Source organism: Danio rerio, chromosome 12 (genome assembly GCF_049306965.1).
Source record: "Danio rerio strain Tuebingen ecotype United States chromosome 12, GRCz12tu, whole genome shotgun sequence".
NCBI classification, from domain to species: Eukaryota; Metazoa; Chordata; class Actinopteri; order Cypriniformes; family Danionidae; genus Danio; species Danio rerio.
In genome coordinates this window covers 10,886,087-10,904,108 of record NC_133187.1, presented here as the reverse complement: position 1 = coordinate 10,904,108, position 18,022 = coordinate 10,886,087, and the positions used below count along the sequence as shown (strand labels likewise).

Genomic DNA, 18,022 nt, shown 5'->3' with positions numbered 1-18,022 from the left:
TAAATTTGCCTGTTTTAATATTATTTGTGAAATTTAGACCTGGTGTTAGCACTACATTCTTTGATAATTTAACCTATTGACTAGAAAGAATAACAAGGTTTAATAAAAAATGCAAATAAACGGCTGCTTTCTAAAGATATCTGGAGTAATTATGTTTTAGTTAGATCCAAGTAGCGTTTTTCTCATGACATGCCTTTTTTCTGGGAAAAATACGAAAATCAATGGTGAAAATCTACATGTGTAAAGCCTGTTGGGCACAATAAATAGATGAAGACACATACACAACCTTTCACTGTCCACATGCTGAGCATCTTTACGCTATCTAAAGACTGCAAGTGTAATATAAAATGTTAGCTGTTGTCCTGTAAATATAAAAATATGTATCCTATCTTCTAAATAATGAAGTGAGTACTCAAGAAGCACATTTCTGATTTTTTATTTTATTTATTTGAATCTTTCATATGCCGGACAGCTCTTTATTTTCTAATATAGCTACACCAGGTGCTACTAACTAATATAAAACACTGCATTTTTGTTGGTGCATATCTTCTATAAATCTCATGTTCGACAGGTATAAAATGTGTGTGTGGATTGCAGATTGAGGTCAACTACAAATTTAAAAAACACGTTTTCAATATTTGTTTATAAACATACAGAGTATATTAAATTTAAGTAAGGTGTCTGTTGATGTTTCAGATAACTTTTTAACATAAAACCTCAAAATATATGTGAAAGAATGTTTCTTCACTGCATATCAACATCAAGTAAAAACACTTGCTAAAGTATATAAATAATGAATTATCATGCTGAATTTTAGAATATTTTAAAAGATTTAAACCTGCTGATAAATGAGTGGTTTGAAGAATAAGCAAGAAAGAAAAAGTTTAAATGACAGTATTTTGTGGATGCACTTTTTAAATATAGTGTTTTTATGTATCATCAAACGATTCTTATTCCAAATATGGCTGATAAGATTCTTTTGATTTAAAATTTGCACTCAATGCTTTCTGCAAAGTGTTAAAAAAGCAATGCATAAAAAGTATTATATTCTCACTGTCTTGATAATTTAACATTTATTTTAAGTCTTTGAGACGATAAATCTACATTTGTAGAAATTAAATTTTGCCACTTAATCACATTTTATGAGAACCTTTTGCAGAGCGGAACTCAATTGCCCGCTCTGCTTTTCCGCTGGACGAATTGAGGCGACGGACGCAACGGAACATCATGGAGGGAGATTTGACTTGTGTTTTGTAGCTCAGACTCTTTCCTTCAAAGTAGCAGCACAGTCTCTCAATGGAGCTCGACAAAGACATCCAGACAACTCAAAAGGGATTTCATTGCAACCTCTGCCATGTTAACATACCTAACAGTAAGTAGCAATAATCTACAAACTAACATCAGCGCAACACAAGTGAAACACGTTTATAAAGCAGAAAGACCTGTTATAATACAATACTTCAACTCAAAGTCATGCAGTTGCGGGAATGTATATTGACGTTTAGATTAAACCAAACGTTTACGTTTCTTGCTTGACTTTTGTACTCATTCCATGTTAATTTCACTCGTGCATAACATTACTGTGCTTAACTTTACATGGTAATCAAGATAATGCAATCCTTTCAAGTCGTCATTTTCCCTGTTATGTATTTTTCAATGTACTAAGTTACTCAGTAGGCACGGGCATAGGTATAGGATTCTGATGGTATGATAACCTTGGATAAAAATATCAGTTTCACGTGTTGTGGTTACTGCTCTAAAATAGGTTCTTCATATTTATTTTTAATTGTCTGTGTAAAAAAACTTGGGTAAAACATTTCTCCCATTTGAACACACACACAATATATATATATATATATATATATATATATATATATATATATATATATATATATATATATATATATATATATATATATAAATATATAAATAAATTATTATTTAACAAGGAATGTTCCATTAAGATGCAATATCTCTTCTACTAGGGAGTTCTGGTCAAGACAGAAATACATGTCACAGCATATAGACACAAAACTAGTATAAACCATATAATTACTTATTAAAACGTGTGCACTGACAATCTTTAAAATATTTTAAAATATAGCAATAGATTGTACGGATTTCATAAGTAGTATATCTTGAAGCTCATTCCATACATATGGAGCATACTTGGAGAATGCAGGTCGACCTAACTCTGTGGAAAAAATAGCATCTTAAGTAAGAGTATATCTGCTGATCTAGTGTTACAAGTTTTTGAACAGTACTCCAACAAACTAGATATGCACTGTTGTAATTACCAAACTAACAAACTAAAGCTTTAAAATTAAAAACTAAGATGTGTTTATGTTTATGTTGGAACAGTAACTTTAGCTGTCTTCATTAGTTTGAAAAGCACTGATTATTTGCAATTTAAAACAAAATTTTTGGATATCTTTTCTGGAGATACTGTTTTCCTAAAAAAAAAAAAAAAAACAATACAAAAAAAATCTTAAATATACCGTAGGAACAATATAACAAAAGTTTTTGCCGTTTTAAAACCTTGACTTCTCCAAACCGCGGTATACCTGAAAAACAGTTATCGTCCCATGTCTACTATTCAGCAGATGTTTGTTTTTTTAAGAAAACGTTGGTTTATATTCGCACATTAGTTCATATTTAACATTTTGACAGAGCCCCTATAAAGTTTACCACGCTACTTTGAATATTGGGTCTGAAATTGCAAGTATGTCTTCAAAACAATATTACCACTATTTAATTGACTATGAACAATGTTTTACTTTGATAGTCATTGGTTGCTAATATGATTTTCCTATTCAGAATTGGACTAGAAGAATGCTTTTCTGAAATTATATTATTAAAGAGAAAGACTGAATGTGCTGCTATAAAACCAACTTTACCCCAACTGATTATTTCCACACTTCACTGTTGTGTTTTTGTTCAGGGCCCAGTTTGGAAGATCATGTTAAAGGAAAGAAACACCTGCATCTCCTGCGCCTCAGAGCTCAGCGGAAAACTCAGGAAGAAAACAGTGTGTTTGTGAGCGGCTTTAAAGCAGACACGTCTCAGACTGAGCTGAAGGAGTATTTCCAACAGTTTGGACTGGTGACGGATGTGATCATGGACAAACAGAAGGTTAATACACACACTGCCTTTACCATCTGTTTTTGTTAATTTTGGTTAGTGATTCAAATAAGCAAGAGTGTAACTCTAAATAGTGTAGGGACACAAAATGGGGCTTTTTGTTATTACAATGCCTGCATTTACATGTATTTAGGAACCATGTGATGAAAAAATCCAGGAAAAATAATAGGCTGGGTAAATTTAGATTGAAACCAACCTGAAAGTGTTAAAAAAATCTTTGTCATCACTTGCATTTTGTAATATCAATTGCAGTTAGACAGCAGCCAAATTATATGAAAATGTTGATCATTATATTATTAAATGTCTTTCATGCATAAACAACCATGCACCTTTAGTTAATGAAAAAAAAAATCCTGGTGCTGATTTTCTATATGGCACACATTTCTAAACGTAAGATTATTCTGACCTGAGCTAATAATGAATCAACTACTCACAATTTATTCATCCATGTTTTCTGAAGCGATCGTTTCAACTGTAAAACCTGCTCATTAAAACTTCCATCATCTTATTATTAGAGTGTGCACTCAAAGTTATTGAGCACGCACATTAACACATGCAGACTCCCTGCTCGGTTGTGCTCCTCCGTGGCCATGACACGGCGTAGAAAGAATTAATTATATTAATTCCGACCTGACATGAAAAAAGGAGATATATATATATATATATATATATATATATATATATATATATATATATATATATATATATATATATATATATATATATATATATAGAGAGAGAGAGAGAGAGAGAGAGAGAGAGAGAGAGAGAGAGAGAGAGAGAGAGAGAGAGAGAGAGAGAGAGAGAGAGAGAGAGAGAGAGAGAGATCATCACAGCCTGCATATGGACAGTTGGTTTATTTATTTATTTATTTTGTCAGTTCTGTATATGCATAGTTTAGTAATCTACAGAAGTCATCACAGCATTCTCCACCCAAATTAAGTCCTGAAAAATACCACATTTACAAAACTTCTTTGAGAGCTGATTTGAAAAAATAAGATACATATAAGTTATAACATGTCAGCTTTTTAAAAAAATTATACATGTGCATAGTAGACATGGGATGATAACCACTTTCAAGGTATACCACGGTTTGGAAAAGTCAAGGTTTTAAAACCGTCAACATTTTCTGCTATACCGTTCCTAAGGTATGTAAAAGATTTTTTATATATTTGTTTTATTTTGTTATTTTGTTTTATTTTGTTTCTCCAGCAGAAGAGATATCCAAAGGTGCCGTTTTAAATTGTAAAGAAAAATCTTTTTTTTAAATAAATGAAGCCAGCAGAAGTCTATGATGTATTGGAATTTTTTATCCTGACATGTTTACAGCTCTAAAATATTTATAACATTTCTCAAAATAAACTATATTGTGTGCAAAAGGGAAAAAAGTGTTTTGTTTTTTACCCAGACATTTATAAAGAACTTATTATAGAGCTGTAATCACAATACTGTAAAACCTTGAAACCTTAATATTTTTATCCAACGTTATCATACCGTCAGAAACTCATACCAGCCCATGCCTAGTGCATAGCACAAGAAATAAAGAAAATGAGGTACATCTTGACTCATTAGTGTTGCTAGATTTTGCTATAACTAGTAAATTTAAATACTTTAAATCACTTAATTTTAAACAAATGATCCCAAAATACTATGGCCAACTCCTGCCTTCCATATTAACTCTGTTTGATGGATTAATAAACTTTGTGAACAGCGCAATACTTTGAGTGTCCTCTGCAAAGTAGCCTTCCATAAACAAAACGGTTGTGTTTTGTTGATAGTAGTTTAGGTAAAATTGATTTAGGATTAAAATTGTTTGAATCTTTGGTCACTGTAATATCATTTTGGTCAAAAATGGCAGATTCCCTACATGCCAATCTTATAGTATGAATGCAGGATAGTATTTGTAAAAATTGCCATGTAAACAGTTGCAAAAACTATTTTGGAAAAACAATCAAATGTGCAGATGTATGTTTTAATCTTGTATAGGCGGGTGTGTAAAATAATACTGTGAAAAAAAAATTGTAATTGAACATTACCAACATGTCTTTTAGTATGGACCTCATTCTCAAGGAAGCAAAACACCTCAGTTTTATTTGGAGGCCTAAAAGTTGCGGAAATTTATATCTATCGTGAGGCAGTGAGGTCTTTAACACCATAGCATTACTTTAATATTACTTTTAGTATTAAGATAATATGTTAGTGCTTACTTTTATTATCAAAGATATTGTTTATCGTTTGACCAAAACACAGTGTAATACACTGCAATACAAAAACGATTCAGAATTATACAAATAAACATTCCTCAAAAGTATAATATTTCATATTTGAAAATATATATACTACATTGATTCAATAAAAATGCCTCTAACTCGTTGTCCATTTTGAAATGAAAATATAAAAGTTATTCATAATTTTACTTTATTATAATAAGTTTTACAACAAATAATTTGTGCATAAACCTAATTATAATACATATCATAATAAAAGGCATTTTGCTTGATTTAAAGTGCATGGATTCAAATGTATACAATAGGTTTTTCAAAAAAGATTTGATGTTGTCAATACATTGGATGCCTTAAAAGTGTGCCTGTCAAATTAGATGCTGCATATACGTTTATTATAGATTGTAATTGCAGTGTTATTGTTCTGTGTAGGGTGTGTATGCCATAGTTGAGTTTTCAGAGTCTCAGGATGTTCAGACAACTCTGGCACAACCACAGCATCAGCTAAATGGACTCAAACTCCGTGTCAAACCCAGAGAGAAGAAAGAGTTCAAGCTGGCCAGCAGAGGGAAACAAGACTGCAAAAACACCCTGATCAGCCTGGACAAACTCAACTTTGAGCTCTGCAAGGCTATGTCTGTAAGAGAGCTCTTCACATTCACCGGCATAAACAAAAGCATTTTCTACATTTTCCTAAAACAATGTTTGTGTGTGTATGTGTGTTTTAAAGGTAAATGAGCAGATACAGAAAGTAGTCGAGAGTTTGGAGCTGAAAGACAACGAGAAGAAAGTGAGAGATCTTCTAGTTCAGCTGCTGCAGGAAGTTTTCACAGAGTTCTTTCCAGGTCTGCTCTTGACTGAAACTGCATTCTTATCTTTAGATAGGGTTTCTTTATGACAAAGCTAATAATTAAAATTAAATTGAGTTGGTACACTCTGTGTGTAAGTAGTTACTGTAATTAAATTATTTTCCTGCTAAAAAAGTAACAAATGGGATTACTTTGCTGTAAATATACTGTAAATAAATTAAACCGTTCTGTATAATTTAATTTAGATAAAAAATATGTTAATTTTTTGTATATTATTTATAAATAATATATATAAATAATATTGCTAGGTATAAATGTACCTATCAAATACAACGAAATGAAAGAAAATACAGCTCCGACATCGTGTTTAAATATAAGATCATCAATACTGTTTAAGAAAAATGTAAATAATTAAGAAATTTATGTCAATATGTGGTGTGTATAAAAAATATGATGTCATTCATTAATTTTTTTATATAAATATATATATATATATATATATATATATATATATATATATATATATATATATATATATATATATATATAAATTTCTATTGTCTATGCATCTAGAGCTATATGAATATTAAGTAGTATTGAGTAAAGTAATCATTTCTTATTGAGTAATTAAGTTGCTATTCAGACATTAATTACAAAATTACAATTGACTAATGTAATTGTTAATTTTTTACATTTATAAAAATAAAAACTTGCCCAAAACAGGTTATCAGCAAATATGTAAATCATTTAAATGTTATCTTAATCTCAGGAATAAACATTTATTTTTAAACCTAAGGGGTTTTGCCAATAAAAATGTATGTTCCTCATGGTGATGTATAGTTGAAGTCAGAATTATTAGCCCCTTTTTGATTTTTTTTTCTTCTTTTTTGATATTTCCCAAATGATGTTTAACAGAGCAAGGATTTTTTTTTTTACAGTATGTCTGATAATATTTTTTCTTCTGGAGAAAGTCTTATTTGTTTTATTTCGGCTAGAATAAAAGCAGTTTTTAATTTTTAAACATAATTTTAAGGACAAAATTATTAGCTAATTTTTTTCGACTGTCTACAGAACAAACCATCATTATACAATAACTTGCCTAATTACCCTAGCCTGTCTAGTTAACCTAATTAACCTAGTTAAGCCCTTAAAAGTCACTTTAAGCTGTATAGAAGGGTCTTATAAAATATTATTTACTGTCATCATTGCAAAGATAAAATTAATCAGTCATGAGAACTTAGTTATTAAAACTATTATGTTTAGAAATGTGTTAAAAAAGCTTCTCTCCGTTAAACAGAAACTAGGGAAAAAAACAGGGGGCTAATAATTCCGACTTTAACCGTATGTTGGAATTCTCTTATTATGAAGTCCACTTTAATCGGCCACTACAAGATCACGTTCATCTGCTTGTACTTTTGAGTGCAACACTTCTTAAAATCCAATCAACAGCTGATGCACTGAATCAACCAATACTCCATGATTTCTTTACTTACATGTACATAACAGTACAGAAGAAAAAATCTGCGTTTGTTTCTGATTAACTGCGACTTTAATCAGTGCAAAGTTAATTAGTTAATTATTTAATTAGCAGCATTTGTTCTCTAAATGTTTTCCCCTTTTGTTTTCTAGTGATGTAAAAATGATTCCTCTGAATGTTATTTTGTGTCTTGCTATACAGATTGCCAGATTGTGCCCTTTGGCTCGTCTGTGAACACCTTTGGGCTTCACTCCTGTGATCTTGATCTGTTCCTTGACCTTGAGAACACCAAAGTATTTCAAGCTCGTGCAAAGTCTTCAGAACAGGTATGTTGACTACATTAAAGGGTTATTTCACCCAAAAATGAACATTTTTAACCTTTATTAATTTTGGAACACAAATAAAGATATTTTAACACCATTTTGCTCCAACCCAAAACAATGTAGTTTCAGTGGTTCAACTGTGATCAAATGAAGCTCCAGTGCCAAAATACTGTTGTTTACTCCTTTGTTTTGTCTGTGTTTTCCACATCAGATCAGTGTGCCCTTAGTTAACACACACCCTGATGATGAGGAGGACAAAAGTGAACAGGATAGTTTTATAATACAGATTTTTTTTTGGTACACAAAAGTGTTCTCTGAACTTTGTATGATTATAGTTGAGCCACACAGAATGTTTTAACAATGTTTTTGGTTCCTTTGAATGTCTCAAGGATGCATGAGCTCCTGAATTTCATCTAAAATACCTTTATTTGTGTTCTGAGGATGAATAAAGATCTCCAAGCATTGGAATGACATAGGAGCAAGTAATTAATAAAAGGTGTTTTGTTATTGGGTGAACTAACCATTAAACACTTGACATGTTAACTCAAACATCAAATCATCAAACCTTTTTCCAGTCTATAAAATGTCCAATGTTCACCAGACAGGAGAGAACCAGTCCGAGGATTGCCGTTCTGAAGACTCCATTTTGTCTGACATTGACCTGTCCACTGCCTCTCCTGCTGAAATTTTGGAGCTGGTTGCTGTTATTTTGAGGAAGTGCGTTCCTGGTGTTCACAAAGTACAGGCGCTCAGCACTGCTCGACTTCCTGTGGTCAAGTTCAGTCACAAGGAGCTCAACCTCCAAGGAGACATCACCATCAACAACAGGTGATTTCTGACTGTGAAGTGAAAAACTCCACTAAATTGTAGTAGACTTTGCATCAGTGATATGCGAGTAGACGTCCGTGTCTCTAATATCTTCCTCTTTCTGCACCAGATTGGCAGTAAGGAACACAAAATTTCTGCAGTTGTGTTCAGGTATCGACTCCAGACTCCGACCCTTAGTCTACACCATCCGTTTATGGGCTAAGCAGAAACAACTAGCAGGTAATACAATTGAAAATGACAATTAAGTATATGTCTATTAAGTGTCTTAAACATTTTGCAATATTTAAACATTTTGCCAAAGCGGCAACCTCCCGCTCTCCCTCTTGAGGGCAATACGGAAGTAACTGAAACTGCAATTCATCGAAAATCCACTAGTCCTGGCTCCATAATATAGCAAATTTCAATTGAGCCCACTGTTAGAATGGCCAACTTTACAGCAGAAAAAAAGGTGTTTACAGCCTGGTACAAAGATTGATTTTGGTTCATAAAGCTAATATTACCCTTTGTGACAACTGTGAGGGGGGTGAATTTTTTTCAGTTTTCTTTATATTAGGTTATTTTAGGTTATATTAAGTTTGCATAATTAAGGGCGTGGCCACTTGATTGACAGCTAGGTCTTGCTGGTCGCCGTCACGTCACCTCAGCTGACTCCGGCAAATTAGCCACTGATTTTTGTTTAGTTTTATGTGGCTTTACACAGTCAGTTACCTTTTGGGATTATTTCCTACAATTATCAGATGATATGGGATGCTGTGTGCATTTAATTGTGCTCACAAACCATTCACGTTTCCCATGTGTGTAATGTTATATACTTATATACTTTCTCTATAAATGTATTTGTTTTATTTAAGATCATTTATAATGTTCTTTAGAGCTGTAATGCACTGCAGAATCTGACAGATTGATTAGATGTGGACTGTAGAACTGTCATCTGAAGTTTTATCATACAGTGTTATGCTACATTTCATCAATAGTCCTAAATTTAATAACACAGACTATATCTGAAGTGTTTGGAAGTAATTCGCGTTTTCCTCCTGTAGGAAAACATCATAAGAACAATACTTAGTGGCTCAATGTATTACAGCAGTGTTTTTAAAAGACTAAACACTTTATTGATATAGTGTACAGCTAAGCACATGTGGTCAGAACACAAACCAGTCGGAGGTGATAAAGTATTAAGCGTCTTGCCATAGTGTGTCTAAGTCAGGTCCAAGCAAAATGCCAGCAGGTGTCTGTAGCTCCGCTCACTCTCTTGCCTCTTTGCCCTTGTTTGGTATCCCGCCGTGAGTGCGATGACGCGTGAACAAAATGGCGACTGTTGGCCGCACCTACTTGTGGCTTCTTTTGCGCTCTTCAGAAACCTATGGGTGACGTCACGGATACTACATCCATATATTTTACAGTCTATGATTTTGCCATACATGAACACATATTTTACAGCTAAAGTTTGTTTTCATTGATATATAATATTTGTAATAATGCACAAATCATAACTCTCAGTACTGTAAAGTACATCATTGCAGCACAGTAATTAATAATCTGTTCGGTATACAGTAGTCAACATTTGAATTGGATCAATGTGTGTTGTTCAGTAGTTTCAGGACAGCTTTGATGAAAGATTTGGATAAACTTAAAATGTTTACTTCTGTAAAACAAAAGTACAACTCAATTCTTGAACGTTCTTTATATTTTTTAATAATACTAATGAAATGAGGCAATCTTTTAAAATGTTCTTAGTTGACAATAATATTTACATAAGCAATTATGGACCTAAAATGTTTTTATTTGTTAAGAACACAACTAGTTTTACATAATTTTTTAGGTTATTTATGGCTGGAATTTTCTTGCCAGTTTTTGTGTAATTTGTATGTACCATAAAACCTTGTGCCTGTTTATTTTCATAGGAAACCTGTCTGGCCCGGGTCCGTTGTTGAACAATTACGCTCTCACACTGCTGGTGATCTTCTTCCTTCAGAATCGAGACCCTCCTGTGCTTCCTTCTGTCAATCAGCTCAAGAACATGGCCTGTGCGTTGACCAAGACTGCTATTTATTTTGGATTTATAATGTATTTTGTATTGCAAGAAATATAAAATGCAGAAGTAGGATTAAGTTCGAGGAAAGTAGTATCTCTTGAGCATGAAATGAGTAGTAAATGTAATAACGTTGTTTTGTTTGTGTAGGTGAGGAAGAGGAGTGTGCTATTGAGGAATGGGATTGCACATTTCCTAGCCAGCCCTTTAGTGTACCGCCCAGCAAAAACACTGAAGATCTCTGTAAGTACCAGATATGATCTTATAGTTGCATCCATTTTATAATTACTAAGATGACAAAACTCTTGGTCATGTAAAAGTAATATGATATTTTATTTAAAAAAATTGGGAAAGAGGCTTTATTTTACTTTAATTTTTTCGGCTTTCCAATTAGCTAGAAGATTGTTCGCACTTCTGTTCTCATTGTCTCATTTGCATTTATGCCAAAAAATTATATATGGCTCTAACCTGATAGAGTGAAGCTTTCTAAAGAAACTTATTAACGTACAACTTGGATGATAATGTCTTTAAGGAAGTCTACCTCAGGAACATATTTTAATCAAGACATTTTGCCATGATTAAAGCACACTGAACTGAGCTAAACTGAACTGAACTGAACTTAAACACTAAAAACTGAACTACACTGTTCCAGTTACTGTGACCATTTATGTGAAGCTGCTTTGTCACAATCTACATTGTAAAAGCGCTATACAAATAAAGCTGAATTGAATTGAATTGAATGTGGATTCAAGTTATCATTTTCACAGTCACCATACTAATGTACACATTCTTTCAAATACTTCAAGTTCACAAAACAAATTATAAATAAAGCTAGCCTAACCTTTATTTATAAAACATGTTAATACGACAAAAGGGGTGACCACACTGTCTACTTTCTTTTTTCTACAACAACAACAAAAAATCTCCTGTATAAAAATAAAATCGCATTTCCACTCAATACACTTAACAGCACTCAGACCAGAGATGGAACCTCAGCAAGGCAATTAATAACAATCTGAAGGCAAAGCTCATGATTCTTGCCATATACACTATACTGTCCGATTGCTCAGCAGCATCTTGACTGCTCAAACTGTGTGTATGAAAACAACATGTAACATGCTGCTGCTTCTTTCTTTGTTTGTTATTGGTAAACCGGTAGATGCTGGATTTATCTTTTGAGCAGATCCAGTGAGGGCGCAAATGCTCAACTCAACTGTGCAATTCCCTCATGAGGGCTGAGTAAAATCGAGGACATGTCAGAAAAGCGTCCGATTGCTGATCTGGGGAGGTTAATCGCCTCGCTGCACCCCCTGTACACTGCACAGCATGAAAAAAAATGCATGACCGCTGAAATTCAGCTAGATTCACAAAAACGTCGCACAAGTCAGTATTCGCCTCAAAATCTGCCCCAAAATCACTCTGTTTGCTTGGCTTAAGGTCAAATGCTTCTGTAAATTGTACATGTTTAAACTGTTGTTTAAAATGTCATTAAAAGTGAAGCATTGCCTGATTTTAAGAGGCAGGTTGTGGAGCGGCAGCAGTGATCTCCTCTTTTTTTCATTTTGTCCACAGAACTACTGATGTAAATTCAGAGCTTGACAATCTCTGAGTTTTTTAATCTCGATCAGATCCATTATAAATGAGGGGGCTGTAACCATTTAAAGCTAGAAAAATCTTAAATGTGATCCCATTTCAGTGCCTGTCAAAAGTTTTGCTGCTGCATTTTGCACCATTTGCAGTTTGATAGCCAAATCTAGAATATAATCAAGTCTAGAAAAGATAAAGGCATGTATGACTTTAAACAGGTTCTTCCAAGATAAAAACAGGCTTAATTTTAGCGAAGTGTATTTATAAACTAATTTTGAGAGGATCAAGTGTTTATGATTGCTTGTGGCTGGTCCCACATTATCCAATTATCCAATTCATTATATAATCAGTCATCAGCTAAGTGTGAACTCTTAAAATTCAAATTTTGAAATTCTATAACAATTCATTGTAAAGTCCAGGGGCCTCATGTACGAAGACTTGCATGGAAATCATACTAAAACATTGCGTACGCACAAAGCTGTAAATGTGCGTACGCAGAAAAAAAATCAGATGTATGAAACACTGCGTACGCAGAATCTCATGCATATTCTTCTGTACATCCGAATGAACGTGAAACTGAGCGCAAAATACATGAGCACAAAACCCCTCCCTGCCTCCTCCCCAGTATGAATATGCTAATGACTCTACTTTGGGAAAACCCAACGAAAAAGCAATGGCAAAAGCAAGCCAAAAGAGAAACTTTGAACAGAATGTAAATTGGAGGTGCTGCTTTCGGAGGCAGACCGGAGAAAAGCGGTGTTATTTGCAAGTTTGTTCTCCGGAATTAACAACAAAAGAAAAAAATAGAGTGGGAGAGTTTAGCTGATGCGGTTAACACAGTTGGGTCTGAACATCTCACTGAGTGAATTAAAAAAGAAATAGTGTGGTTTATATGTGAAAAATGTTGTATTACCCTTAACAGTCTCAGTGGCGCAGCTCGTAAGATGCATATCAACATGTTTTGACACTTTCGAGCATGAACTCGATTCGAATCCAGCGTCTGATGAACTCTTTCCTCTTTTTTCCCCCGCTACATATCAGATTTTGCCAACTATTTATCACGAGAAAGACAAGTAGGAATCATCAATAAGTTTGTGCATCATATTTTATTTGCACATTTATTGAATGGAAATGTTTCTGATTCATGCATGCAAATTCATCTTCAGATAGTGTCTTTATAGCAATGTGCGTGCAGTAGATTACTCAGATTACATTAGCGACCGCTGCAAATTGTGCTTTAATGTTTAGCTGGTCAACTGTATGGTATGGAAACCTTATATACCTGCTAGATGAACCCGTCTCATACAGCTGCCATTGCAAGGCTCAGACACTTTGTAGAGAGGAATTTAACACAACTGCCTCTAGGAGTCGCCAATGGAAATAAAACAGACACGCAGAAAAAATGTGCGTACGCCTGCCAGAAAGCTGCCGTGAAGCTGCGCACATTCCCACGTTCAGTTCATTGTTAGTAAATCCAAACGTGAGCGATTCTGAGCGTGATACCTGGCGTATGCAACGTTTTTGTGCGTACGCAGCGTTGATACATGAGGCCCCAGCAGTTTTACTTGCACAGACGTCATTACGCTGGCCTTATGATGTTTATTACACCATCCATTGGTGAGGCAGAGTGGAACAGGGACAAGCAAATGATGTGCTTCTCTCTTTTATAACTCTCCCCATCTCCTCTTCCTCAGGCACTTTGCTTTTTGGATTCTTCACCTTTTACTCCAAGTTTGATTTCCCTGCGTCAGTGGTGTCTCTGAGAGATGGCCATGCGCTGCCTATCACAGACTTCCTCAAAAGTGACATGGAGGCGTTAAAAACTGCAGATGCCTCTAGTCCCAAACCAAAGCGTTCTTCAGCTCCAAGACTGGGCCCTATGAATGTCCTTGATCCATTTGAGCTGAACCACAATGTGGCAGGAAACCTTAATGAGCGAACGCAGAAGAACTTCAAGAGGGAGTGCTGCGAGGCTGAGAAGTACTGTCGCAGTCTGCAGTACCAGCGCAAATCAGCCAAGGGCAAATCCTGGGGCCTCGTGCGACTCTTTGCACCGCAGAGTGAAGCTGCAGCCTCTTCACAGCCCAGAGCTGAGAAGGTTTTGGAGGTCAGCGTCCCTTTCAAGCCAGCCAGTCTCCCAGAATCCTTGCGTGCCCAGCTGGCTTCGGCTGGGAAGGATTTTCGGGGGCTCTGGTTTGCCGAGGTCTGCTCTGCTGTGCATAAGGTGTTTAATAAAATCTTACAGTGTTCACCCACAGAGGAGACTCAAAGTTTGGACAAAACCGATAAAAGTGGAAGTGAAATGGAGGTAAATAATAACAGGAGTCTAGAAGATACTAACATCCAAGTGAAAGGTGAGGCTGGTAAAAAGAGGCCTCTTTCAGTGGAGGAGGGTCCATCAACCTCCACCATTACACAAGCGAAAAGACAAAGACTAGATGTTGACCTGGAGCACCCAGAGCCACTCCACTGGACTTGGACTCAGAGGAGCCGTGTTTGGGCAGGCCGGCGGAAAGTGCGAAGAGATCTCTTGAAGACCAGCGATGAGGCATCCAAACCTGAAGGAGGCTGTGTGGATATGGAGAGCAGGGTGACGCAGAGCATTGTGGAGAAAGAGGAGAAACTTCACGATTCGTTGGAGTTCAAAGTGGACGCTGAGGTCGTTGGAGGGAATGAAAGCACTAAGGTTGTCCTCCGTTTCCACCCGAGCAATGATACTGCAGGCGTCTTTCAAGATTTCTTCCATTTTCTGGAGTCCTTCCTGCCTAAGATGGCAGAGACGATCATGGGCAGGGCAGAGGACATTACAGATATGTCGTAATTTAGTTTTTTGTTTGTTCAAAACTTAATTTGATTAAAATCTTTATAAACTTGTGATTTTTTATGTAAAGCTTAAAGATTGACTTTGTAAACCTTCTAAAAAAGATGTTCTGAGAATATGAGAATATGAGAACATACATGCTTTTGTTTTTGCATGTTTTGACTTCAGATTTGTTTCCTGTTTGAATTAGTTGACTTTTGTTTTATTCCTGATGATTTTGGCATGATTGCCTCTATAATGTGTATATAATTAATGTGAACACTCACATTAAAACTGACGGTTTGTATGATTGAGACCTGGGCTTTGGCTTTCTTTATAAAATTGGTCACATTTTCTTCTGAAAATGTATATACATAAAATATCACACTTTTTTTGTAGTTCAGTGGTTAATCTGTAACACTTGACAAATACAGCACCTTTAGATAATGTTAATGTGTTTTACACAAACAAGCGATGAACAATGCATTTAATACAGTATTCGTTCCTCTTCGTGAGCAATAATGAAAATACAGATATGTAGAAATACAGATTTCTATTTCTCGATTGAAAGTCAGTTTACTTTATATCAGGCATGTCCAAACTTGGTCCTGGAGGGCCGGTGTCCTGCAAAGTTTAGTTCCAACCCCAATCAGACACACCTGGGCTAGCTAATCAAGTTTTTACTAGGCTTTCTAGAAACATCCTTGCAGGTGTGTTGAGGCTAGTTGGAGCTAAAATCTGTAGGACACCGGCCCTCCAGGACCGAGTTTGGACACCCCTGCTTTAAATCGTCAAAACATTCAATAATAAGCCCAAAACTAAGCCATATAAATTAAGCAGATTAATACACAGAGAAAAACTCTTTTCTGTCCTAATATCTAAAGATTTTTTAAATCAAGAAGCAGGAAAAATATTGTCTTTAAGAAAGTTTCCCCTAAAGCACAGGTGTCAAACTCATTTCCAAAAGGGCCGCAGCCCTGCACAGTTTAGTTCCAACCCTAATCAAACACACCTGATCGAACTAATTGAGTCCTTCAGGCTTGTTTAAAACCTACAGGTAAGTGTGTTGGAGCAGGGTTGGAACTAAACTGTGCAGGGCTTCGGCCCTCTAGGAATTGAGTTTGACACCCCTGCCCTAAAGCAAACAAAGAAAAATTGTATTTGTATTGGCATTAGAATATTTTGCTTGTTTTAGGGAAAACCCTACTTAATTTTGGCTTATCATTACTTAAATAAGGCAAAATGTTGTCTAGAAATATATTTTATCTATGTACAGGTATGCTATATGTTGTCTAAATCAGGGGTGTCAAAACTCAGTCCTGGAGGGCTGGTGTCCTGGAGAGTTAATCTCCAACTTGCTTTAACACACCTGCCAAGAAGCTTCTAGTATATCTAGTAAGAGCTTGATTAGCTGGTTCAGGTGTGTTTGATTAGGGTTGGAGATAAACTCTCCTGAACACCGGCCCTCCAGGACTGAGTTTGGACACCCCTGGTCTAAATAGTATAGAAAATACTTCTTGATTTCCAATGACAAATTGGTTGATATTTGGTATAGAAACAAGACAAAAAAACCGTAAGTAAAAAAAGAAAAGCATTTTTTGCAGTGTATTCTAAAGAGACACAATTGCTGTGTTTGAACAAGTTAAAACAATTTTTATTCAGATATAAACATATGCTCAGTAAACAGAAACAGAAACACAGGCATACTCAACAAACCTTAGCTGTTCTTGTGAATAAATATGCTGCATGACATGCAAGAACGCGTCATATCAATCAGTGATATTTAATTTCAATGCAGTGAAGATCTTAAGCTAATGCTTATTTGTGCATAGACGTTTTATTTAAATCATATCTTTGACTATCAGAGGAGGAACATAAACCTCTCCAATTTAGTGAAAAATATCTTTGTGTCCTGGGTGTCACAGTGGCTCAGTGGTAAACACTGGCGCCTCGCAGCAAGAAGGTTCGAGCCCTGGCTGGGTCAGTTGGCATTTCTGTGTGGAGTTTGCATGCTCTCCCTGTGTTGGCGTGGGTTTCCTACGTGTGCACCAGTTTCACCCACAGGTGAACTGAATAAGCTAAAATGGCCATAGTGGGCAATTGTGTATGAGAGTGTATGGGTGTTTCCCAGTACTTGGTTGCGGCTGGAAGGGCATCCACAGCGTAAAACACTATTGATAAGTTGAAGGTTCATTCTGCTGTGGCGACCCCTGATAAATAATGAGACTAAGCCAAAGGAAAATGAATGAATGAACATCTTTGTGTTCTAAAGAATAATTTCTTAAGGGTTTGGAATGACATGAGGGTGAGTAAACGTACACTAATATTAAATATGCCAACAAGTAAAGTTTTTAGCCCTCCTGTGAATTTTTTTCAATATTATAGCTTTAATAAATAATTTCTAAAAAGTAATCTCTTTTTGCTTTGCCATATTTTACTGGTTATTTTGCAAGGTTAGTTCAGCTTAAAATACAATTTAAAGACTTAATGTTACCTGGTTGATTAGGCAAGTGATTGAACTACAGTGGATTGTTCTGTAGACAATTAAAACCTATTAATAACATAATAGTAAATAATATATAAATAATAACTTATTTATTTATTTAGTTTTAGGGGGTTAATGACCTAAACTATAATAAAAAAAAAACTGCTTTTATTCCAGTCAAACTTTTATTTACCAAACTATTATTTAAAAAATAATTTATCCTGTGCTTTAAGACATTACAGTGTGTGTGTCTCTGTGTGTGTATTCATATATATATATATATATATATATATATATATATATATATATATATATATA

General features: G+C 35.0%; 1 protein-coding gene across 1 annotated transcript; it reads left to right on the top strand.

Moving 5' to 3' along the window:
- Positions 1 to 1,253: 1,253 nt before the first annotated feature.
- tut1 (terminal uridylyl transferase 1, U6 snRNA-specific) lies at positions 1,254 to 15,533 on the top strand. The gene is given in 10 exon segments (NM_001030188.1): positions 1,254 to 1,372; positions 2,942 to 3,132; positions 5,796 to 6,002; positions 6,094 to 6,208; positions 7,851 to 7,975; positions 8,574 to 8,800; positions 8,910 to 9,019; positions 10,705 to 10,827; positions 10,983 to 11,075; positions 14,114 to 15,533. Coding segments are annotated over 10 exon segments (2,394 nt in total). The 5' UTR covers positions 1,254 to 1,296; the 3' UTR covers positions 15,241 to 15,533.
- Positions 15,534 to 18,022: the final 2,489 nt, after the last annotated feature.